This window comes from Rosa chinensis, chromosome 7, assembly GCF_002994745.2.
Source record: "Rosa chinensis cultivar Old Blush chromosome 7, RchiOBHm-V2, whole genome shotgun sequence".
Taxonomy (NCBI): Eukaryota; Viridiplantae; Streptophyta; class Magnoliopsida; order Rosales; family Rosaceae; genus Rosa; species Rosa chinensis.
Window position 1 is genome coordinate 56,398,812 of NC_037094.1, and position 24,940 is coordinate 56,423,751.

The 24,940-nt window shown below is 37.2% G+C and overlaps 2 protein-coding genes and 1 long non-coding RNA gene across 4 annotated transcripts; 2 read left to right on the plus strand and 1 right to left on the minus strand.

Moving 5' to 3' along the window:
- Nucleotides 1-9,036: 9,036 nt before the first annotated feature.
- On the plus strand, nt 9,037-14,769 carry LOC112180183 (xylulose kinase 2). Of its 2 annotated transcripts, XM_040510078.1 has the most exons (12): nt 9,037-9,422; nt 9,719-10,373; nt 10,516-10,604; nt 11,270-11,334; nt 11,554-11,609; nt 12,121-12,241; nt 12,330-12,404; nt 12,490-12,543; nt 12,988-13,088; nt 13,177-13,351; nt 13,616-13,675; nt 14,298-14,769. In XM_040510078.1, the coding sequence occupies exons 1-12, from the start codon at nt 9,364-9,366 to the stop codon at nt 14,321-14,323; spliced, it is 1,536 nt and encodes a 511-aa protein (XP_040366012.1). In that variant the 5' UTR covers nt 9,037-9,363; the 3' UTR covers nt 14,324-14,769. The 2 variants fall into 2 exon arrangements, with proteins under 2 accessions (XP_040366012.1, XP_024174458.1); XM_024318690.2 differs by having other exon boundaries at nt 13,616-14,769.
- A 1,059-nt stretch (nt 14,770-15,828) lies between these two features.
- Nucleotides 15,829-20,915, plus strand: LOC112178229 (xylulose kinase 2). Its single transcript, XM_024316407.2, has 11 exons — nt 15,829-16,062; nt 16,361-17,015; nt 17,158-17,246; nt 17,906-17,970; nt 18,188-18,243; nt 18,678-18,798; nt 18,887-18,961; nt 19,046-19,099; nt 19,539-19,639; nt 19,728-19,902; nt 20,173-20,915. The coding sequence occupies exons 1-11, from the start codon at nt 16,004-16,006 to the stop codon at nt 20,400-20,402; spliced, it is 1,680 nt and encodes a 559-aa protein (XP_024172175.1). The 5' UTR covers nt 15,829-16,003; the 3' UTR covers nt 20,403-20,915.
- Nucleotides 20,916-23,747: 2,832 nt separating this feature from the next.
- Nucleotides 23,748-24,679, minus strand: LOC112179960. The gene is made up of 2 exons (XR_002928004.2): nt 24,331-24,679; nt 23,748-24,037 (listed from the first exon to the last, which is right to left on the minus strand). It is a non-coding gene; the product is annotated as an uncharacterized LOC112179960 (long non-coding RNA).
- Between the last annotated feature and the right edge of the window lie 261 nt (nt 24,680-24,940).

Consider the following 24,940-nt stretch of genomic DNA (forward strand, 5'->3'; position numbering starts at 1 on the left):
AGCCTTTGGCTGTTGATTTCTAATGATATTAATTTATTTTTATAAAAAAAATTAACAAAATAGTGTTTTATTTCGAAATGTGTTGCCCATGAAACAAAAAAGGATGGTGAGTCAAAAATTGCCTCCAAACTTAGGAAGGATCCAAAATTGAAAATTTGTAAGCAAGATGCTACCAACCCTTTGTTAGGACGAGCTCCAATAATATATATATATATATATATATATATATTATCTAGAGCGGAAGTCCGTTTTGAAATTACGGAGTAAACTTCGAGTTTTGGGTCACTTTTAGGTTACATATCCATATCTCGACCGTTCAGCTTTTAGGTACTAGTGTATAAATCATCGCTGCAAATTTTCAGCCAAATTGATGATCGTTAAGGCATCCAAAACTGCAATTTACATGAACGAACCGAGTCTGTCTAACCAGAACCGTTCGTATACATTGTTGTAAATTGCAGTTGAATGCCTTAACGATCATCAATTTGGCTGAAAATTTGTATAGATGATCTATACACTAGTACTTAAAAAACGGTCGAGATGTGGATATGCGACCTAAAAGTGACCAAAAACTCGAAATTCACTCTGTAATTTCAAAGCAGAACTCCGCTCTAGATAGGATCTGTATATGTGTGTGTGTGTATATATATATGTATATATATATTTCATTAACCTCAATTTCCTCACACATAAATATTGTCTGCAACTGAGTGAGTGCCTCCCTCCGCTGCTCTTTGGTAATTTAGGGTACATATCTAAGAATTGAGAATTGAACTTCTGATTTTAGGCAGCTAGCTAGCCCTTCTTCAATTCCATCTGTCCCCAATTCCTAATCTAATCGATTCTAGGGTTGTCTTATTCGGGTTTCCAAACATCTTAGCAAAAAGCCGCGGCAAATGGCCTTCATGTGTTGCATCTGTGATTGCGAAAGTGGTTTAGGAAGGAGCCAAACTGGTTAATATAACAGTAATACAGAGCCTCAGATCAACAATCTCATTTTTTTTGTGTCTTTTCTGTTTGCATATAAAACTGAAAGAGTGTGTCAGAGTTGAGAATGAGCAAACTCCTTTTTCTGTTTTGGTTTTCAAATTTAGACAACAAAAACACTAATTCCGAGAGAATGAGAAGTGTCTGAAACAGAAAGCAGAGAAAGAGAGTTCAAAGTCCTTAGTGAAAGAAATCTATCTATCTAGTGAAAAAAATGGCTGGAGAAGGAGTATTCTGTCACTAGGTGATTTATCGAGAAGGGTTTTGAATTGATGAGAAAATTATCACTTTTTTTTAGTCATTTTCTTTGTTGATTAATTATATGAAGAAGAAACTGCGTGTGTTTGAAGCTTAGAGAATATCTTGTTCGTGTTTTGGTTAGTTTATTGATTCCTTGAATCTTAACTTGTAGGTCAAATTGTATTAGTGCCGTCAAAGGACCACGAGATGTGTGTCACATATGTGTGATACTGCCGGTTATGGGGGAACTACAGTCTCTATAGATTTAGTTGATCCAAACCAACGATCAAGTGTCGCAGACTCGGTTGCGCTCTCAAATGTCTTTTCCTTTGGACCGTACCATACTACAATTAATGTTTAAAAGGATGGCAAGTACTTCACCAGACTCTGAAATGCAAAGTGGTTTCTAGAGTTGGTTTTGAAATTATATTTGCCACTTCAATCCAAGAATCATGTATTCCCATATCCTTCATCTCCATATTTTGTGTTCTTTGGGACTTGTTCCAGAATCACTATCAAAAGTTAAAGAGTACAATGCTAGAGAATTTTCAAATGTTCAAAATTCCCCCAATAAAAGTATGTTCTCTCATAATAGAACATGGACATTGCACACTCTCCCAAAATTTCTGGTATGAAAATTAGATTAAAATCTTCTCTAAATCAAAAGACCTTACTGGTGGTGCATGCATGATCATTATGATCTACCCTATGCAGAGTTTCATTCACCAAGCACCCCTGATCTTTAATCTCCGAATGCATGCAGTTGATTTGCATGGCCAAGAACACTTATATATGATAGTAGAGCTAAACAAGTCCATCAATTCCATAAATCTTTATGAATATAGACACGACCCAGCTTTAAGAATGTGAGAGCTCAAGAAGAAATAATTCCATGATGCTCAAAATGTTTTAGTACAATAATTTTTTGTTAACTAACCGACATAAAGATTATTAAATGAATCTAAAATAAAGATATATAGCATGGTATATGATACTGCAGATGAATATATTCAGATCAAAGTCTTTTTTTTTTTTTTTAAAGAAAAACCTCTAAGAGCACCTTCAATATAGTAGCTAAACGTTATTTTTATAAAAATATAAGCATTTTTCTCAAATATCAGCTCCAACAACTCTCATATCTCATTCCATATTCCCTATTTTAGGAAAATTCTAAAATTTTACGTTTTCATCACCTATTCATATGCTAAAAAGTGAGAATATAGATAATGAAAATAACCAACATAATTGTGACAAGTAATCAGTTGTCTTTATTTATACTATGCTCATATTGGAAACATATAAATTAGGGGCTGTGACCACTTACCCATTTTTAGCTTAAAAATTGTCCACTTACTCCACTAAGAATTTTTTAACCCCATTTACCCAATCTAAAATTCACTGACAATTTTGCCCCATTAAACAAATTCAAACTCATCATCTCTCTCCTCTCAGAATCACTCTCCTCCCGGACTCTCTCTCTCTCTCTCTCTCTCTCTCTCTCTCTCTCTCTCTCTCTCTCTCTCTCTCTCTCTCTCTCTCTCTCTCTCTCTCTCTCTCTCTCTCTCTCTCTCTCTCGGCTCTGACGGCACCGTAAAAGTTACGTTAGATTCCTCCAGCCTCAGGTCGCGGCCCTCCATGCCATGCCCATCGTCGCCTCCTATTCCGCCGACTCCGTACCCGTCCTGAAAAACAGTTTCTGCGGCACCGGTGATGTGGAGGTGCTGTCCAGGCTGAGCCGGAGCCAGTTGCTGCAGGTGGTGGTGAATCGCCGGTGGTGCAGATGAGGATGTCGGATCTCGGTGGAGTAGATGAGGATGTCGGATCTCGGTGAATCGCCGGTTTCCTCCGATCTGGAGACGTCGAGAGATGGTGGCTGTGACGGTGGAGAGCGCCGGTGACAGGACCTGCCCCGGATTTCAGGGTGAAATCCAAAGAGGCCCTGCGGGGCCCACTTTAGAAGAAATTCTACCAAAAATTTGACAAAACTTCCCCTAAAAATGGACAACCCAAAACCTGTAGAAAAACATCCACACTTCTAAATCATCCATTCTTATTCTCCTGGAGCCACCCTGCTCCCTATATCACAACATCTCCCATTTCACAAACAATTCTGATACTTAAGAATATTAATCTCATAGGTTATCAGAGCAATCTAATGTACAGGCGTACAAGAGAATATAAAACAAGATAAATGACCGATGCTTTTATAATGCGGAAGCTATGACAGCTATGCCTCAACCCCAAGTACACTCGACCTCAAGCTAAACTGGCCTGCAAACTGGGCATTTAAAACCGAAGGGCCCAGGGGAAAACATTTAAAAACCGTTAGAGTGAGTGGACGAAAAATAAGTACTTTCAAAAGTATAAGTACAACTTAATGCTTTCCCAAGTTATTCTCTAAAATCTCGCATGCAGTAACAATCTTGAAAACACTCTTAATCATCCTCTTTACTGAAATCTCAATCACGTAACAAGAACATCTTGAAACCTCTTAAAATCTCATCCTCAATCCTTATAAAAACATCCTTTTCATGAGGCTCGTTTGATGACTAGAAAGAACTGCTGTCTAGTCACCTCATGCCATCTAGGAGGGACTGCCACCCAGATGACGCATCGAAAGGGACTGCCAACCGGAATAGGAGGCGGTGGATAGAAGGGACTGCCAACTAGCCACAAGTAGTAGACGGGACCGCCGACTAACCACAGGTAGCAGACGGGACTGCCGACTAACTACCTTATGTCATCTGGAAGGGACTGCCAACCAGGCGACGCATCGGATGGGACTGCCAACAGGGCTGTAGTCAAGAAAGGACTGCCAACTAGACTATTACCTAGAAGGGACTGCCAACTAGGTAAGATACGCATGCACCAAAACTGGCCTCCTTAATAAACAGAATAGCCTCCTCAAGAAACTGAAAATAACCTCAAAATATCAATAAATCCTCGAAAGCATAAAATCAAATACTCTGTAAATCAATAAATGTTTTCGGAAAGAAAACTCAATCTAACTTCAAGGCCGATAATTACGGAGCTCAAAGCTCAATAAATCTCGATAATTCAATCATGCTCAAAAATTCGATGAAACATTCGTACTCGTGAATCTTCATAAAAACCGATATTCGAAATCCATAATTCTCATAATATTTTCTGAATTAGTCACTTCCTGAAAATCATTCCTCAACTCAATAACTCATGAATGACTATCTCAAAAATCTACTAAAAGCCCTCGGGAAGGAATTTCAATACTAATCTCGTAATTCATAAATAAATTTCGATAAACTAAATCTCATAAAACCATAAAACTCAATAATTCAAATTATAAATTAAATCTCAATCGGAAAATGCTAATATGCTGCATGCACAATTAATTTAAAATAAATGTCCACTCACAGTACTATTTAGGCGACCATGCATACGAGTTCATTCGTCGAGCAATAGCTCGATACGTCGCCCTGTACACAATTATTTTCCGTGAATAACTATTCAACAATTAAATACGATTCTCAAAATCAAATCCTCATAAATCATCTCGCCACTTCTTCTCTAATTCAACCCAAATTTTACATCTAATATCAATTCATTATCTTAAAGGTTCCAAGTCAGAACCAAGAGATATCCGACGGTCGGATTCTCGTAAATCGATAATCGAAATCCTAAATTCCCAGAAATTCATAATCAATTAAAAACTTCTCCAATTCCAACCAAATCACATATTCAACCTCTACAAAAATTATAGGATTTAACTAGCTAAAAAAAATAAAAAACATAATATAAATCACTGTTCATACACCGCACTATTCACTGTCGCACTATTCATGAGGCGGCCAACTCCTCCTCCGGCCACCAAATTTCATCCACAGCATCAACTCAACATTTCCAATAACTTTCTCAACTGTGACAAAGTCAGAAAATACCTTGAAGTGGCCGAACAATTAAGCACTCCGAAGTACAGTGAAATTTTCCAATTATGCTTTCTTCCTCCATGCTTCGATCTGGGTTCTGAAACTTGGTGAGCATGAAGAGTGGCTCAAGGCGCTTCTAATGGACCTGACTTTATGACCGGAGGTGGCCGGAAATCGGCGTTGACCAATTTGCTACAGTAAAAATGTTGGTTTCGATCTCCACATTTCCGGCCAAATCGTCGCAAACAACTCCCACATGCGTGATAAGGAGGAGGAGACGAGTCCATCGATGCTCGCAGCTCGCCATTTGGTGGCCTAGAGGTGGTGAAAGAGGAGGTTGCAGAAGAGAGACTGAGAGAGCACGGGGGAAGGAGAGAGAAAAGGAAGAAAAGTTACCCGGCCACAGTAATTTTTTAAATTTATACCAATCTACCATAAACAGTAACTTTTTATTTCGCTTATAACTTTCGCATACGAACTCCGATTTTTACGTACCACATATGCACGTGCTCGGTTTAACGTCCTCTACAACTTTCATGAAGGAAATTTTCTCAAATTTTGACAAAAAAAAAAGTCAACTTTTAGGGCCCCCTAAAAGCATTGAAACGACAGTAAAAGTGAAAGTAAAAGTCGTTTACCGTCCAAATGACTAGTAAACCGGTGAATTCAGGTTCGGGACGTCACAGCCGGTGTGGGGCACCTGCAAGCATGGATGAGGTTGCGTCGGGGCTGGGACCGGTCGGAGATGGGCTGTAGGTGAGCGACTAGAGAAGAGGGCCTGGAGAAGACGAAGGCGGTCGGAATCGTGCTGGAGCAGCATGGGTGTCCACAGGGGAAGTGTGGGTGGCCGGAGAAAAATTCTGATGGTTTTTTTTTTTCTAATTTCGATGGTTTTTTTTTTCCTGATTTCGATGGTTTTTTTTGTTTCTGATTTCGATGGGAAGAGCTCCGAGAATGGGGAAGGAAAAAAAAGAAAAAAAAAGTGAATGTTTACAATTGAACATATAAATTCCATTGATAAATTGTGTCTGTAGTGTATTCATTTTGGTTTTGAGAGTTTACGAAATTCACTTGAGGGCAATAATATGATTACTAGAGGGCAATAATATGATTACTGGAGGGTAATAATATGATTATTGGGGGCAATAATATGATTACTGGGGGGCAATAATATGATTATTAGGGGCAATAATATGCATATAAATTGATCAATTGTGCCTATAGGGTATTCATTTTGGTTTTGGGAGTTTATGCAATTTACTGGATGGCAATAATATGATTACTGGGGGGCAATAATATGCATATAAATTGATCAATTGTGTCTGTAGGGTATTCATTTTGGTTTTGGGAGTTTATACAATTCACTGGACGGCAATAATATGATTACTGGAGGGCAATAATATGGTTACTGGGTATTATTAGGGGGCAATAAATTCAGACGCCGGAATCCGGTCAACAGTCCGGTAGTCGGATTCCGGATTCCGGTCACCGGTCGCCGGATTCCGGTCGCTGGAATCCGTGGTAGGCCACTGGTCACCGGAGCACAACAAGGTGGAGGATGACTTTTATCTCTAAGTGAGAAAGAAGGAGAGGGCAAAAAAGTCCCAAAAATAAATAAAAAGAATAAAAAAGAATTAATTGGGTAAATGGGAAATAATCCCTTAAGAGTGTTTTGGGTAAATGAGGTTAAAAAACTGTTAGTGGAGCAAGTGGGCAAATTTTAAACTAAAAGTGGGTAAATGAGCATTTCCCCTATAAATTAAGGGTCTTTGATCTGTAAGTTCAATTCTAGAAATTTCTCCATTAGCCCACTGATCCAAAAACATAGTGAAATTACGATATCGTAATATCCTCAATTAATAAAATACAAAACTACCACCATGTTAGTCTAGTAACTCCTGCACACAAATACACACACACTCTCTCTCTCCATGTGTGTGTGTATGACAGAGAGAGAGGTGACAAAATAATAAACAAAAAACAATCAAAGAGAAAAAGAAAAATAGAGATTTATGGGGAAAAGAAGATATTGTGCAGATTGTTAGGAAATAATTTTGCTAGAATTGCACTTCTTTTGGTAAGAAAGTTGGATGGCTTTTTTTATTTTTTGAAATGGAAAATGGATAGTTTCTTAACCAAAGCAGTTTCTTACACCAATAACCACTATTTAGTATATATTTATCTATACTATTATTAAGAGAAGAGGCTTTGTTAACTAGTCAAAACTGAAAATTTTGACAGATTTAACCCTGAAAGAATAAAAAACTTTGAAAATAAATTAAATCTCAAGGATAAATAGGACAATTATAAAATAGTTTTTTATTAAGAAAATTAAAATTAAAAAAAATGCTTCCACAACCCTCACTTTTCTCTCTGCAATAACTACCACTGAAATTTTTTTTTTTAACAATGAAATTTTTCCGTACACATGCAGAGCATGTGATTGCAGACTAGTATTAAACTATTAATATTAAGTGAAGAGGCTTTGTTAGTCAAAATACGTGTGAAATTACATATAAATCCTTACATCATATATTAATTGAAATTATATTTAATAGTTAAGTGATAAGAAGGTATTTAATAAAATCAAAGTTGAAAAAGATTTTTTCAAACAACATTTCACTCTTGTGCAGGTAATTTCTCACTTACCCATTGTGCATTTCACCCATGACAAAACTTCTCACTATTTGTAGTAACGCTCCACCTATTTTGAAAAAAGTTTTTCTACATTTATTTAATTAATTATTTACACCCATCGGGTATGTTTTATTTTATAAATATTTTAGTTTAATTTGTAGTAAATAGACATGATTGTCCTTAGACCATCTCCAACAGAGAGGTCTTTTGCCAGATGGACAACCCAACAGTAGGAAATGAGATAGCAATCCATCTCCAACAGATGTGTTAAATCCTACCTGGATTTGACATATCAACCCAATCTGTCAAATGTGACAGATCTCTCCAACTCTATCAAATTTTTCTTCTCTCTCTCTCTCTCTCTCTCTCTCTCTCTCTCTCTCTCTCATCTTACCCGGAACAAAGTCACTCATCGCAAACCTTCATGAATCGTTCTCTGATTCTCGTCTCTCTATTTCTTCCTACCATACCAGAAACAACTATGGCAAACACTCATGAATTTTTGGCAAATAATCACAAAGTTCAATTTAGATATGAAATTTGGGTTTGGTGATTTAATGGAGATAAGAAAATTCAAGAACATCTGACACCCAAAAGCAGATCAAAATGAATCCCAATAATTCGATCTCTTTTACTTCTTCTGTTAATCGGGCTTTGCTTGTGTTCGTCCTTGAGAGAGAGAGAGAGAGAGAGAGAGAGAGAGAGAGAGAGAGAGAGAGAGAGAGAGAGAGAGAGAGAGAGAGAGAGAGGAGGAGGAGGAGGAGGAGGAGGAGAATACAAAGAGTTTCTTCTTAGACCCAAAATGGTTGCGGCTGGGCACTAGATAGAGACAAAAAAGAAATTTTATTTTTTAATAAAATATTCTTTGAAATTGAGGATTTTAGACCTTTGGAAGTTATGAGAATTCATGTGTTATTGTTTCTTGAAAGAAATGGGGAGATTTAAACAGAAGGAAGAAAGTCGTAGATGAAGAAAAGGAATTGAGAAACAAAAGGAGAAGAAGAGAGAGAGAATCAGAGAAAGAGAAAACTATTTATTATAAAATATTCTGAAAAAATAATAAAATAACATTTAAAGGGGAAGTATGTCAAAATTGACGATTGCCACCTCAACCTTCAAATTCAAATTTGACATAGGCATTTTAACTCATCTATTGGTGATGCTCTTATTAGTTATTTCAGTTTTTAAAGTTTTTTAATATTTGAAGATTATATTTGTCAAATTTATCGGTTATGGAGAGCAATCTGTCTTCTCTTTATAGTACTAGAGATAGATGCGACCAGATAGAAACACCAAACTGGAGAGGTGGTTCCAGTGGGTTTTGATTTCAAATTCTAGCTCTCAGCAAAATAGAAAACTTCCCCATCTTTTCGTTCCCCCTAATCCTATGGTGGGTGGGTCTTCATCAAAACCTCAAATTATGGGTTTTGGACATTATAATCCGGAGCCAAAGGAGTCCGACTCTAATGGATTCCAACGACCCCTTTTGCTAACTAATTTCCGCTTCACTCGTCAAACATAAGCAACACAACTAGATCAAACAAACTCACCAATCTAGTTCAATTTCACTCTTTGTTGGCTAAAACCATTAACTCCAATGGCAGACTTCTCTCTCCCTAAGGATTCTTATTTCCTTGGATTTGACAGTTCTACCCAGTAAGTTCCTGGTTTTCTTTATTTCTTTCCATGCATTCTCACAAAATCAGAAAACCCAAATCACTCATTAACAATGTTGATGATTCTCATAGTTGTTCATTGGTGCATTCTCACAAAATTAGAAAAACCCAATTCACTCATTGACAATGTTGATGATTCTCATAGTTTTACTGCGTTTCCTTGACAGCCAAGTCAATGCATGAAAAATGAATCATCTTATTTGTAATGCCATTGTCTGTGATATGAAACAAAACATGAATTTTGGCTATTGATTTGATTTTGATTTGTACTCTAAGGTCATTGAAGGCAACTGTGCTAGACTCCAATCTCAATTTTGTTACCTCAGAGCTTGTCCAATTTGACACTTGTTTGGCTCATTACAAAACCAAAGATGGAGTTTACCGAGATGCCTCGATTGATGGTAGAGTTGTTTCACCCACCCTGATGTGGGTAGAAGCTCTAGATCTTGTACTCGATAAACTTTTGAAATCACATTTGGATTTTGGGAAGATCACTGCTGTTTCCGGTAGTGGGCAGCAACATAGTAGTGTCTATTGGAAGAATGGGAGTTCCTCAATCTTGTCATCATTGGACTCCAAAGTGCCATTGGTGGATCAGCTAAATGATGCCTTTTCGGTGAAGGAATCGCCAATATGGATGGACAGCAGCACCACAGCACAATGTAAAGAATTAGAGAATGCTGTTGGTGGAGCATTACAGCTATCCCAACTTACAGGTTCGCGTGCTTACGAAAGATTCACAGGACCACAGATCAAGAAGATATTCGAGACACATCCAGAAGTTTATAACAACACTGAGAGGATCTCTCTTGTTAGTTCTTTTATGGCGTCTCTTCTAATTGGGAGATATGCGTGTATTGATGAAAGTGATGGTGCAGGGATGAGCTTGATGGATATAAAGAAAAGGACCTGGTCTAAAGTACTATTAGAGGTACGCCATTATCACAGTAATTTTCTACTATCTCCTTTCGTGATCCATTCTTAGTTTTTGGAACATTTCCTAATAGTGTGATAATCGATCAGTTGATCTTTTCCAGTTGATTAATTGTTTTAGTGATTTACTTTTATTGAAGGCCACTGCCCCTGGCCTGGAGGATAAACTTGGAAAGTTAGCCCCTGCCCATGCTGTTGCAGGTCACATTGCTCCCTATTTTGTGGAGAGGTTAGTTACAGTTTATTTGTTTGTGTGTATGTTCTTTCCGTTTTGTAGGCAACTAGGCATGTAATTAATTCTCTATTGACATTACTCATTTAACGCTTTACTAGAGTTCATAACTTCTTATGAATTTGTTATTTCTTCTTTTTGTTGCATCAAGTTTTACATGAGAAGGTAGAAGGTTATACTAATTTCTATAATCTTATATGGAACCAGTTGTCATTGAACTGTGTTTTGCACAATATATATGCTACTTCAATGGATCACAAATTAAATAAGTGTACATTACCATTGTAAATACAGTTATAGTCTTAGATTCTTTGAAAATTTGAGGAAATAAACTCCATGGATTTGGGTGGTTACCACTTACCGCTGCTTTGATGAGTATCCCTTTTGGCTTCCTCCTCTGTTGTTAATGATATTGATAGAGTACCTCGAGTTGGAGCTGTCTGTTTAGTTTAATGTTGTTGTTTGGGTCTTTCCCCCTCATTTTTCCCAAGAGGAAGTTTTAATGGTGAGTCTAAGTACAGTAAACTCTATATTAGTGAGAGAAAAAAAAAACAAATGGAGTGATTGGAAGCATTATTGAGAAGTACATTCAATCTTTCAAATGGTAACATAAGAGTTCACTTTTATACTCTTATGTTTTTCCTTTTTATCTTTGTTTTCAGATATAAATTCAACAAGGATTGCTTGGTTATTCAGTGGTCAGGAGAAAATCCTAACAGATTAGCAGGTGCCTGATTTTCTTATTTTTAGAAGCGGATCCTTTATAGAACTGCTTTGTGTTGCTGATATTCTAAAATTCATTGAACTGGTAAATTCTCTTTAACTGCACAAAGAATTCTGCTGTTTAGTGTGCTGTAGTTGATGCTTTCATTTGGTAGGAGGCTGTTCCATGTCTTTCTTGTTTCTTAGATCCTCATCAGCTGAAAGTGGAATTTTTGGTGTGCAGGCTTAACCCTAAGTACCCCAGGGGATCTTGGATTGAGTCTTGACACGAGTGATACTGTAAGTCTACGTAGAAATTGTTATGCTCTGCTTGGTAACATCTTTGTTTTTTGTTTTTGTTTTTTTGTTCTCTTGTTAGGTAAATTAGAGTAAAGTAAGATTAATAGAAGAGAGATGAGAGTTGTTTGGAAGAGATGCAAAATGATACAAATAAAATATAATTATGGAAGCCATTTAATTTTTTTTTTTAAACTATTCCATGTCTTCTTCTTCTTCTTTCTGTCCTCTTTTCTCTTTCCCATTGTCTCTTCTCTTCATTAATAAACTATAATAAAATGTAAAGGTTACCTAACTAGCTCTTATGTATCTATTGTAATGCTAATTGCATTATCTTGTAGAGCATAGGCCAATCAAATCTTTATATACCGGTATTTATTCAGTATAATTACGATATTGCTCGTGCCATGACCAGAATGTCAGTTGTTTTTTCCTTATAATGTACTATTCAAGTTTCTCATACTCTTATCTCACTGATTTCTTGTGTTGTACTTGGCTTATCACTGTTGCTCAGGTCTTTGGTATTACTGATGATCCTCAACCTGGATTAGAAGGACATGTTTTCCCTAATCCTGTTGACACGAAAAGCTACATAGTAATGTTGTGTTACAAGAATGGGTCTCCAGCTCGTGAAGGTAGTACCCTGTGCTGATACATATCGCTAATGGTTGAAATGGTGATATAGCTACTTGTTACTTAGTATGACCTCAATCTTTATTTTAGGTATTCGGAACCGCTATTGCGAAGGTTCTTGGGATAGGTTCAACACATATCTTACATATGCCAAGCCCCTAAATGGTTAGTATGTGATTTGTCTGAACTACTTTTCTTTCTGGGATTATTGTTGTCTGTTCTCCATTTTACATTCCAGTTCCTGCTACAGATGGAAAGATGAGTTTCTACTATACGGAGCATGAAATTCTTCCCCCACTTCCAGGTTAGATTCTCTTTTATACTATTTTATCCATTTCATACTTGTTTTATCCCTTGGTGACTGAGATCTGTCAATGTTTGTATATGCTCTTGAATTGCCTCGTTCTCTAGGTTGCCTTTCAGTTGCTTGTGAAGGAATCTAGCAGTTTCCAGCTAACTTGTAGTTGCAAAAATCTGACTCAATGGTTGTTTATAGTCTTTTTATTTTCTTTGGGAATCAAGTAGGAGTGCAGAACTATACAGTGGTAAATGATCAATTGGAATGTCTGTTACTAAGAAAGCTTTGACAATACATCAGTGTTTCACAAGTGTTTTCCTGTTTGTCTTCTTTTGTTGTTTTTCCTTTTTGTTTCAGATGGTGGCAATATCTAATATATTGAATGCAGGGATATCCATTTAAGTCTTAACTTCTTAATAGCAGCAATTAAACTCTAGTTTATGCTTGTAGTTGGATTTCATCGCTACATTCTTGAAAATTTCACCGGTGATACTTTGGAGGGTGTGACTGTACGTGAAGTGGAGCAGCAGTTTGATCCAAAATTTGATGAGGTCTGTTGTTTGAGATAGCAATTGTTCACATGGGTAGATGACATTCTACATGAAATCTTTCTAAGAGAGTTTAATTTACTGATTCCAGGCTCGAGCAGTAGTAGAGGGCCAGATCATGTCTATGCGAGGTCATGCAGAAAGATATGGAATGCCTTCTCCTCCAAAACGATTGATAGCAACTGGTAGTTCATCAGTGAATCGTGCCTTCCTGTACATTGCAGCGTGTGTATTTGGATGCGAGTTGTACACAGTTCGTAGATCTGGTAAGCACTGTACATCCTGTGGTGTCAGCTCCTCTTTTCTTGTTAATTACCAAATTCTTTTACGTTTGTGTCTTGAATACTCAACAAAGCCAAATTCTGTGATACATGAGTACTGAAACCAGACCGGAAAAAATATTTATGAAACAATGAACCAGATGGATGCTCTATTTGATACTGTTGTCCTGCTTTAAAAGGTTTAAGTTTTGCTTGGTGTATTAAAATCAATATAACTTAATAGTTTTGTTTCTTTCTACCCCTCTACAGATTCAGTTTCTCTTGGAGCTGCATTGAGGGCTGTTCATGGTTGGCTATGCAGTTCAAAAGGTACTTTTGTGCCCTTCTCGTGCTTGCATGACAAGAATAATACGTCTCTCAAGTGCAAACTTGAAGCTATTTCAGACATAAATTTGGTTGACAAGTATGCGTTGATGGTGAAGAAGAGACTTGAAATAGAGAACTGCCTCGTTGAAAAACTCGGATGCATGTAAAATTTCAGTTGGCATGTGGTGTATTCGGTTTGACACTGGGATAGAGTTCAGATCTCTTGGTGTAATGCATCGACGACACTAATTTCATTGCCCTCTTCTAGGTTTGAGCGTTTGAGAAGAGAGAAAAAAGTTCGAGAGTGAGAATGAGAAAATGATTCTGCAGCTGATGGGAGGGATTAGGTTAGTTACATAGGTCTGAGTTCAATCAATAATACCTCCACACATATTAAAAGAACCTATATAAAACATAACTCACTATAATTTGGGTTGGTTGGTAACAAATTGGTTGGTTTATGAGTTGGGCACCCGAATCCAAAATGTATTAAAGCGGTTCTTGATCCTGTACTCTATTTCTTACTGAAGCTGTGTCTGATTCTTCTCTTTGCTTCCGCATTCAACCATCTCATGCTTCTTCAAGGTGAAACTCTAGATCCGTGATTTGAGCTTCATTTCTGCAGTTCAAGCTCTGGAGGTTCAGTTCTAGCTTCTTCAATATTCTGTGCACTACTGTTGAGCTCAATTCTTTCTCAGGTTAATTGATCGATTCACTTTATGTACAAATTTGCTTGAGTACTGTAGCTGTTTCTCTTGCTCATGTTCATCTAGAGCTGTGATTTGTGAAGAAGGATGATGAATTGACTCATATCTTGCTGAATTTTTGAAGATAATCATTGCTTCATAACTGTGGATGATATTGATATCTGTGTGCTGGACAAGCCATCAAAAGCTGTACTGTACAAAGAAAAGAGTAATTATGAGCAAAATACATAGGTTGCCTTTTACTGAGTCTATGTTTAAGTCTGTAATTTTTCATTAAGATGTTTGGGGTCTTGCTCCATGTCTTCAATTGAGGTTTTCCAGTACTATGTAAACCTATAGATGATTGTACCAAATTTATGTGGATTTATCCACTTATCAATAAATCTGATATTTTACCTACTTTCATCAAGTTCTATAATTTTTTTTCAACTCAGATTATCATAATATTCAATCTATTCAAACTGATGGGGGAGGGGAGTTTAATAAGAAAGCTTTTAGGAATTTTCTTGATCAAAAGGGTATGGGACGATTTGGGAAAACAGTATGGGCCGGGATAAGTTATGGGGTCTGAAAGTGGTGAACAAAATCAAGGTTTTCTATCTTATGGCGTGCTTAATTGCCATGACTTTCTACCATGTTCATCAAATCTCAAACGTCAACATATCCATCTCTTGTTTTCGATGTGGAATGGAGAAAGAAACAACTTTGCATTGTTTATGGCTGTGTAAATCGGTGCGGACGAATTTGGAAGAATAGCTTTTTAGCAGGTGCGTATGAAGTTTGGCATATGTCCAATTTTATTGACTTGCTTGATCAGGTAGCTCGCACTTCGAGTGTAAATGAACTAGCTTTGTCGATCTGGGGTGATCATCATGTGGTTCGGATCATGACCTTGGTTTCGAAGGCTTTGTATTTGATGAGATCAGATCTTTGCAGCCACAATTTGAAGCGATTTCTTGGAAAAATAATACCTGAATTAGTAACCGTGCTGCTAATCTTACTGCTAGCTAGGGAGGCTTTACATGCATGAAACCGGAATTCGATCTTGTAGTGCCCCTTTTTGATCTTGTATTGCCCCCTTTTTTTTTTTGGTGAGAAAGCGAAAACATTGTATATATTAAGCAATTAGATAGTTACATTAGCAATTAGCAATGAGTACATCGGATAGCCATTGTGATCAATCCTCTATCTATACATGAAATATAGGAAACAAAGCATGTGCCTAGCTAAAGAGTGCGGTACCTAATTACATTTCCTAGGGCAACATGTACACATTACCATGGGGAAGAGGTGAAACATAGTCTTCACTTCCTCAATTGCCCTTGAATTTTATTGTTCATCAGCTTTGTTAATGAAGTGCTATTTCCAATAAAAAAAAAAGAGAGGGATAACTTCCCCATCCTATGGAAGACCAACCTTCATCAAAACCTCAAAATATGGGTTTGGACAATATAATCCGGAGCCAAAAGTGTCCGACTTTAATGGATTTGCTAACTAATTTCCGCTTCATTCGTCAAACATAAGCAACGCAACTAGATCAAACAACCCCACCAATCTTGTTCAATTTCACTCTTTCTTGGCTGAAACCAGAGTAAGAAGCAATTAGAGTTGCCAATGTGCTAAAATGGCAGACTTCTCTCTCCCCAAGGATTCTTATTTTCTTGGATTTGACAGCTCTACCCAGTAAGTTCCTGGTTTTCTGTATTTATTTCCAATCATTACAACAAAATTAAAAACCCAAATCACTCATTGACAATGTTGATGATTCTGATAGTTCTTCATCGATGCATTCTCACATAAATAGAAAAACCCAAATCACTAATTGACAATGTTGATGATTTTCATAGTTTAACTGCGTTTCCTTGACAGACAAGTTAATGCATGAAAAATGTATCGTCATATTTGTACTGCCATTGTCTGTGATCTGAAACAAAACATGAATTTTGGCTATTTGATTTTTTTGATTTGTAATATAATTAAGGTCATTGAAGGCAACTGTGCTAGACTCCAATCTCAATTTTGTTACCTCAGAGATTGTCCAATTTGACACTAGTTTGCCTCATTACAAAACCAAAGATGGAGTTTACCGAGATGCCTCGGTTGATGGTAGAATTGTTTCCCCCACCTGGATGTGGGTAGAAGCTCTAGATCTTGTACTTGATAAACTTTTGAAATCAAAGTTGGATTTTGGGAAGATCATTGCTGTTTCGGGTAGTGGGCAGCAACATGGTAGTGTCTATTGGAAGAATGGGAGTTCCTCAATCTTGTCATCATTAGACTCCAAAAAGCAAATGGTGGATCAGCTCAAAGATGCCTTTTCGGTGAAGGAATCGCCGGTATGGATGGACAGCAGCACCACAGCACAATGTAAAGAATTAGAGAATGCTGTTGGTGGAGCATTGCAGCTATCCCAAATTACAGGTTCACGTGCATATGAAAGATTCACAGGACCACAGATCAAGAAGATATTCGAGACACATCCAGAAGTTTATAGCAACACTGAGAGGATCTCTCTCGTTAGTTCTTTTTTGGCGTCTCTTCTAATTGGGGGATATGCCTGTATTGATGAAACTGATGGTGCAGGGATGAACTTGATGGATATAAAGAAAAGGCTCTGGTCTAAAGTACTATTAGAGGTCTGTCATTATCACAGTAATTTTCTACTATCTCCTTTTGTGATCCATTCTAAGTTTTTGGAGCATTTCCTAAGAGTTTGATAATCGATCAGTCGACCTTTCCCAGTTGATTAATTGTTTTAGTGATTTACTTTTATTGAAGGCCACTGCCCCTGGCCTGGAGGATAAACTTGGAAAGTTAGCCCCTGCCCATGCTGTTGCAGGTCACATTGCTCCCTATTTCGTGGAGAGGTTAGTGACAGTTTGTTTGTTTGTGTGTATGATCTTCTTCTCCTCTGTTTTGTATTGGCGTTACTCATTTAGACGCTTTACTAGATTTCATAACTTCATATGAATTAGTTAATTTTTTCTTCTTGGTGCATTAAGTTTACATGGGAAGGTAGAAGCTTTTTCGAATTTCTAAAATCTTATATGGAACCAGTTGTTATTGACTGCAACCAGTTGTTCTTGAACTGTGTTTTGCACAATATGCTACTTTGAGGGATCACAAAGTAAATAAAGTGTACAGTACCATAGTAAATACAGTTCCAGTCTTAGATTTTTGAAAATTGGAGAGACTCTGATCCATGGATTTGGGTGGTTACCACTTATCACTACTTTCATGAGTCTCCCATCTGGCTTGCTCCTCTGTTGTTAATGATATTGATAGAGTCCCTATACCTGGAGCTGTTTGTTTTGTTTAATATTGTTGTTTGGGTCTTTTCCCCTCATTTTTCCCAAGAGGAAGTTTTAAAGGTGAGTAAGCACTGTAACCTCTGTATTAGTTAAAAAAAAAAAACAAATGGACTAATGTTTCCATTTAGTGAGAAGTACATTCAATCTTTCAAACGAGAACATAAGAGTACACTTTTATGGTCTTTTACGCTTCTCCTTTTTATCTATGTTTTCAGATATAAATTCAACAAGGATTGCTTGGTTATTCAGTGGTCAGGAGACAATCCTAACAGCTTAGCAGGTGCCTAATTTTCTTATTTTCAGAAGCGGATCCTTTATAGAACTGCTTTCTGTTGCTAATATTCTGAAGCCATTGAACTGGTAAATTCTGTTTAACTGCCCAAAGAATTCTGCTGTTTTGTGTGCTGTAGTTGATGCGTTCATTTGAGGGGAGGCTGTCCATGTCTTTCTTGTTTCTTAAATCCTCATCAGCTGAAAGTGGAATTTTTGACGTGCAGGCTTAACCCTAAGTACGCCAGGGGATCTTGCATTGAGTCTTGGCACAAGTGATACTGTAAGTCTAAGTAGAAATTGTTATGCTCTGCTGGGTAACATCTTTGTTTTTTTTCTTCTCTTTTCTTCCTTAGGCATTAGAGAAAAATAAGGGTGATAGAAGAGAGATGAGAGTTGCTTGAAAGAGAAGGAAAATGATACAAATAAAATATATTAATGGAAGCCATTTAAATGTTTCTAAACTATTCCATGTCTTCATCTTCTTCCCTTCCTCTTTTCTCTTTCCCATTATTTTTCTAACGCCAATTGCATTATCTTGTACAGCATAGGCCAATCATATCTTTATATACTAGTAATCAGTATAATTACGGTATTGCACTGTCATGAACGGAATCTCACTTGTTTCTTCCTTATAATTTACTATTCCAGTCTCTCTTCTCAGTTTTCACTGATTTCTTCTGTTACACTATTCAAGTTTTCACTGCTGTTGGTCAGGTCTTCGGCATTACAGATGATCCTCATCCTGGAATGGAAGGACATGTTTTCCCTAATCCCGTTGACACGAAAAGCTACATGGTAATGTTGTGTTACAAGAATGGGTCTCTAACTCGTGAAGGTAGTACCCTGTGCTGATACATATCGCTACAGATTGAAATGGAGATATATCTACTTGTTACTTAGTATGACCTCAATCTTTATATTAGATATTCGGAACCGCTATTGCGGAAGTTCTTGGGATAAATTCAACGACTATCTTACATATGCGAAGCCCCTAAATGGTTAGTATGTCATTTGTCTGAACTGCTTTCTTTCTGGGATTATTGTTTTCTGTTCTCCATTTAACATTCCAGTTCCTGCTACAGATGGAAAGATGGGTTTCTACTATAAGGAGCATGAAATTCTTCCCCCACTTCCAGGTGGGATTCTCGTTTATATTATTTTATCTATTTCACATTTGTAAACTTTATCCCTTGGTGACTGAGATCTGTCAATATTTGTATAAACCGTTGAATTACCTCATTCTCTAGGTTGCCTTTCAGTCACTTGTGAAGGCATCTAGCAGTTTCTGGCTAAATTGTAGTTGCAAAAATCTGGCTCAAAGGTTGTTTTTTGTCAATTTATTTGCTTCGGGAATCAAGTAGGACATACAGTGGTAAATGATCAAATGGAACGTCTGCTACTAAGCAAGCTTTGAAATTACATTACTGTTTCATAAGTGCTTTCCTGTCTGTCTTTTTTTGTTGTTTTTCCTTGTTGTTTCAGATGGCGGCAATATCTAATTCATTGAATGCTGGGATATCCATCCAAGTCTTAACTTCTTAATAGCAGCAATTAAACTCTAGTTTGTGATTGTAGTTGGAATTCACCGCTACATTCTTGAAAATTTCACCGGTGACACTTTGGAGGGTGTGACTGTACATGAAGTGGAGCAGCATTTTGAACCAGTTTTTGATGAGGTCTGTTTTATAAGATGGCAATTCTTCACATTGGTAGATGATATCCTACGTGAACTCTTTGTAAGAGAGTCTAAATTACTGATTCCAGGCTCGGGCAGTAGTAGAGGGCCAGTTCATGTCAATGCGAGGTCATGCAGAAAGATTTGGAATGCCTTCTCCTCCAGAACGAATAATAGCAACTGGTGGTGCATCGGTGAATCGTTCCTTCCTGTACATTGCGGCATGCGTCTTTGGATGTGAGGTGTACACAGTTCATAGAGCTGGTAAGCACTGTATGTTCTGTGGTGTCATTGCCTCTTTTGAGTCCTTTCTAGTTAATTACCAAATTCTTTTACATTCGAGTCTAGAATAGTCAACAAAGCCAAATTCTGTAATACCAAAGTACTAAAACCACATCACAAAAAACTTATGAAACAATGAACCTGATGGATTCTCTAGTTGATACTAGTGTCCTGCTTTAAAAGGTTTAAGTTTTACTTGATGGATAAAATTAATATAACTTAATAGTTTCGTTTCTTTCTCCCCCTTTACAGATTCAGCTTCTCTTGGAGCTGCATTGAGGGCTGCTCATGGTTGGCTATGCAGCACAAAAGGTACTTTTGTGCCCTTCTCGTGCTTGTATGAAAAGAAGAGTGGAAATACGTCCCTCAAGTGCAAACTTGAAGCGGTTTCAGACAAAAATTTGGTTAACAAGTATGCATTAATGGTCAAGAAGAGACTTGAAATAGAGAACCGCCTCGTTGAAAAACTCGGACGCATATAAAGTTTCAGTTTGCATGTGGAATATTCAGTCTGAGGGATGCTTCGGGGTCCAGATTTCTTGGTGTAACGCATCGAAGACTCTAATTTCATAGCCCTCATCTAGGTTTGAGTCTTTGAGAAGAGAGAATAAAGTTCGAGAGTGAGAATGAGAAAATGATCGTTTGCAGCTGAGTTGAGGGATTAGATTTAGTTACATAGTTCTGGAGTTTAATCAATAAGACCTCGGCACATATTACTGAGGACAAGTGTCTAGTAAAGATGGTCATTCATTCTAGATTACCTAAAATATGACCACCTTTTACACGAGCACAGTCATCTTTACCAAAATCTGCGATGAAGTTGTAGGGAGAACAGATTTTGCCTAGTCTGAGGAGTCACTCCACCTAAGAACTGAACCTTAAAAATCCTTATGCACAACATACTTTCACTTTCATCCTGAGTGAAACCATTTGTTGAAGCTAAGTACAGCTGAATTATGAATGGTGAAAGTAGCCAATATACTGATTTAGATTCATTTAGTTGCCTACAACAGAATGCAGCGTGTGAAAAATCCATAATAAATGCTAGTGGTTTTAGATACCAGCACGCAAGATTTATTGTTTTTCATTGATAAAGTATTCCTACTTCCTTATGACGATCTTAACCATGTCCAGAATGGTGTTTCATGGTTTAAGGCTAAACCTTTTTGGCTTAGGATTAAGCGTTTAAGACTTTAAGCTTTATATTGAGAGATAGGTAATCAAATTCTAAGACGCTTAATTCCTGAACAAGAAAATAGTCTCCTCCGCAAACGAGAACATCTTCGATGCCCCAAGACACGAAAATTTCCATCATCTCTCAAGCACCTTTTTTTTTTTTTTTTTTTTCAGAACAAAAAAAAAAAGCACTTTCTTTTATTACAAAAGAAAACCACCACCAACAACCACAACAGATAGCAAGCAAACACAAACTAAGGGTTCAGGCACAGAATGCCAAAAAAATGGTTTTATAAAATATGAAGTATCAATCAGCTTGAGAAAGACCTTATCCACCAAAGCCTCCAAACTTTTCTAACATAGAAAGGGGTCGGAGTTAAAGACAACAGAAGAACTAGAAAGCATGCCTATAGCCTATAGGGAAGAACTAGAAAGCATGCCTATAGGATCATAGCATCTTAGGTATAGGCAGGCCAAGGTCAGCTCATCTTGTCTTGTTTGCTGCCTTCTGGAGAGAGGACACATGTATCTAAATGTTATCCTATGTATCTAAATGTTATCCAATCATCGGGGAAGAAGGAAATAAATAGATATAGATAAATGAATGTTTTGAAAGCTATCCTATCCAACAAACATATTGGCCATACAGAATATAATTGTAGCCTAATTTCTACAAATGCAGAATGTTAAGCTTAGAAGTATCTGACAAGCATAGCCCTGAGACAATGGATCCCTAGTACGGAATTAGAAAACATCAATCTCATATAATGTCAACGAAAGGCTGAAATGAAAAGTGAAAACAATATTCCTTCATTTGCAAATTGCTTTTTGAATAAACAGAGAAGTAGCCTACACTTCATTTGCAGACTGCTAGTTCTTACTTACCACTGTGAGACTTTGGTACCAAATGCAATACTAGAGTTTATTATATAACAGCACAAACAAATAGTTATGGTGTAACCATGCTCCAATGAATGAAGTTCATGATATAACGTAAACAAGTCAGATACTGAGTAAAACCTAGAAACAATAATGTTTTGGAGCACTAGGCTTAAAAGAGATCGACTTACTATTTAACTTCATGTATCAAACCAAATGAAATGGAACTGCTGTGCTAAGCTATACAAGAAGAGAATTTCAGCTGGTAAAATGGAAGATGGCTTTGATGGTTCCTGCATTATGAAACTAAATATCTGAAAGAAACAGCTCAATTATTGCAATTGAGAATATACATCACCTTCAGCGAACTGCATGTCAGACAAGGATACAAGTCTGGCTGGTACATGTTTGGTTTTGCAATAAGCAGATTTGGTTTGGGAACTTTCATACAAGTATGGAAGTTGCTTTAGAAGCAAAAACAACACTTGTACCAACAAAAGACTATCTAAAATATTCCCAATATGAAAGCATTAAACAAGATTCAAAACCGAGAATGCACAGCAACTACTACAGAAAAGATAACCAAAATCTGACTGCTACATGGTTTACTTAACCCCTTACATCCATAGCAAGGATGTTTCGACCACGTATTTGGACTTCTACCAATAGTTATAACCAGAACCTCTAGATGGACAACATTGGTCCAACTGAGAAGGGAAAAACAATGAAAATGCCGAGGACAAACAACACAGTTGTCCTCAACATTTCTGATTCCAGAAATCTTTCTATACCAGACAAGTTGTCCTAGGAAGACAACGATTACTGATACATGACAAGAGAGACAACACAGTTGTCCTAAACATTTCTGATTCCAGATATCTCTCTGTACCAGACAAGTCCTAGGAAGACAACTACGATTACTGATACATGACAAGAGAGAAACTTGTCTAGGCAAAACACACAAGTTGCAATATATCCTCACAGTGAGTGATAATTGTTAGTTAAAAACACATAATGTGACTTATAGTCGCAGATTACCAGCAACACAGCAACCAATAGAACTCAATGCCCAAAAAAGACACTAATAACTCGCCCCTTATAACTAGAACCTCTGGGATGGATAATACTGGTCCAACACAGAAGGGCAAAAGTATGATAATATTGAAGACGAAAGACTCCCTTCTCCTCAACATATCCTTCCAAGCATTTTTCTATATCAGACCTCAAAGATCACCAATGAGAGAATACAAGGAAGATACTCAAATCATCAGCTTCATGAGATTTCTCCCTTAGAATGACAAGAAATTTCTCTAGGCAAATCAACAACACAACTTGCAATCTATCCTGGACTTGCTTGATTGAAATTTCTCCCTTAGAATGCGTAATGTGAAGAGTAACAGTAACTTAAGATTCAGAAGACTAATCACTGGCAAAAGAATCCAGACCCCAATCCCTACAAACATCTCTGCAAACACAGTGAAACAAATCATTCTACTTTTCCATTTCCACCCATGTGCTTCTCAATAAGCCAATGAAAAAGACGGAATCACTCAGAGCGTGAAGACAAATACAGTAATTTCATTAACAAGCTATAAAAGGCAAATGGAACGGTTTCATTATCAGGTGGCTCTTTGTGATCATAGAAAGCCCCTCATTCACTTCAACAAGCAACAGACTTTTTCAATAATTATTCACAAGATAGCTGGGCAATAATAAAAAGAACCCAAAATGGGAAAGAAATTAATAGTGCACAAGATGAGAAAAATCACACATAAAAGAACTATACCGCTATATTCTTTAAAATTAACTCAATGTTATGGAAAATTTGGGTAGGAATATACACACATCCATCATCATATCATCAGCATCATTATGACCAACAACAACCATGTAAAGCCCACAAATACACGTCTGGCTACAAACACATGTGAATGAAAGTCACAGTCACCAAAACGCTTCATCCTCTGTCTTCCACTTGACATTTCAGCATCTGGTGACAAATACCCAAGATCAATGACGAACCATATGCTCCTCCTCCGCCTTTGAAAATTTCAACAACCCTCTTCCCAGAAAAATAAAAACAAAAGACCCATAAAAAAAATATAAAAAAAAAGAAGATAAAACCCATAAAATTAGATGAAGAGGGTATGAAACTTTTTTTTGGTTTTTCCTTGTTTGTTGAGAAAAAGAGAAACTAGTAGTATATGTAAATTGCCTGGCTCCATCCTGTTTGCCATACTCCACACACTAAAGGTTGGATTTTTACAGAGTGAAAGAGCAGCTACATTGCTCTGCTCTCAATCTGTGAACACCCGAAAATGTTCTTGGAAATACAGAGCCATGGTGAGAAGGTACCTCAAGCCCAGGTGGGTCATTCCACAGAGTAGGAGAGAAGGAGAAAGAGCCATCTTCAACCTCCATTGCAGAGCAAGAAAAATGGGTAAAGCCCAAGTGCCAAGCTCTCTCTCTCTCTCTCTCTCTCTCTCTCTCTCAGTCCCCTTTGTCAAAGCTTTTCTGGGTTTTATGTGTTGGTTTCTGTTATGGGTTTCTCAGAGGGAGAGAGAGAAAAAGAAAGGTGGGTTCTTGTTGGTCTATAATAGCAAATATGATTGGTTGGGGTCGTGGAGGAGTGAGGAGGCAGTTTTGGCAGGCATTACGCTCTTTTTGGATTTGGGGAGGCCGGTGAGGTGCCATTTTCAACTTTCTCTTGTTCCTTTTCTCCTAGCAAAACATTAAAACCTTTTTGTCTCTCTATACTTTTTCTTTCTTTTCTATTTTTTTAAACAAAAATGATGAGGTAAATTTTATTTCTTATCTTGAATCCGGTAATTTTTGACGCGATAGAGTAACACGACAACGGTCTAATTAAAACTCGATTACTTCAAATTTTGGTATTGATATTTGACTTTGAAATCTTGCATGCAAATGCGATGTAAGTTCATTTTCCCTTATAAATAGTCGACAT